Source organism: Penaeus monodon, chromosome 22 (genome assembly GCF_015228065.2).
Source record: "Penaeus monodon isolate SGIC_2016 chromosome 22, NSTDA_Pmon_1, whole genome shotgun sequence".
NCBI lineage: Eukaryota > Metazoa > Arthropoda > Malacostraca > Decapoda > Penaeidae > Penaeus > Penaeus monodon.
This window is the reverse complement of record NC_051407.1, coordinates 16,972,526-16,973,158: the sequence shown is the minus strand read 5'-3', so window position 1 is coordinate 16,973,158 and position 633 is coordinate 16,972,526. Positions and strand designations below refer to the sequence as shown.

The window sequence follows — 633 nt, the reverse complement described above, 5'->3', positions numbered from 1 at the left end:
TAGAGTTTAAAGATATTCATGGTAAATATAAGATAATCACTAAATTCAAATCTCATGTGGGGCTGTATGAGCTGTAAAAAGTATTTCTATGCAGCTTAAATGAAACCAGTTGTTCATATTTTCAGATTGTATGCGACACCTTGCTTGCACAGCTGGACAAGATCCCAGGTGACAGGCGAACCATGATTGGCTTTATCACTTTCTCCAACAATGTCCAATTTTATCTGATGGGTGAAGGTAATAATTTTTATTATTTCTGTGAGATTAGGGTATTATATTTGGTACATATTTATATTTGTATTAAATGTGTATGTATATAAGTAATTTTAATTTTTTTCATTCATATATCTGTTTCTTGAATTTGTATAGTCAGTGAATGCAGTTTGTAAAACATATATGCACCTTGTTCCTGCAGACCAAAAGAGTGTACAGATCCTAGAGGTTGGGGAGGTGTCAGACATGTTTGTCCCAAATCCTGAGGACCTGCTTGTTAACCTTGAGCAAAGCCGCACATTAATAGAAGAATTGTTATCAAAGCTGCCTGAGTCGCAGGCTGGGACTGTCCAGACGCAGTCGGCACTTGGCCCAGCCCTTCAAGCAGCTTACAAACTAATGGTAAGGCTTTTGTCAGTA

General features: G+C 37.3%; 1 protein-coding gene across 1 annotated transcript in view; it reads left to right on the top strand.

The window, feature by feature from the left end:
- The window catches only part of LOC119587344 (protein transport protein Sec24A-like), a gene marked incomplete at its 5' end in the record, with an annotated part of 16,730 nt that overhangs the window by 7,976 nt on the left and 8,121 nt on the right, over positions 1-633 (top strand). The window contains 2 exon segments of the mRNA XM_037936091.1: positions 126-237; positions 416-615. Of these exon segments, the coding sequence (XP_037792019.1) occupies positions 126-237; positions 416-615 (312 nt within the window).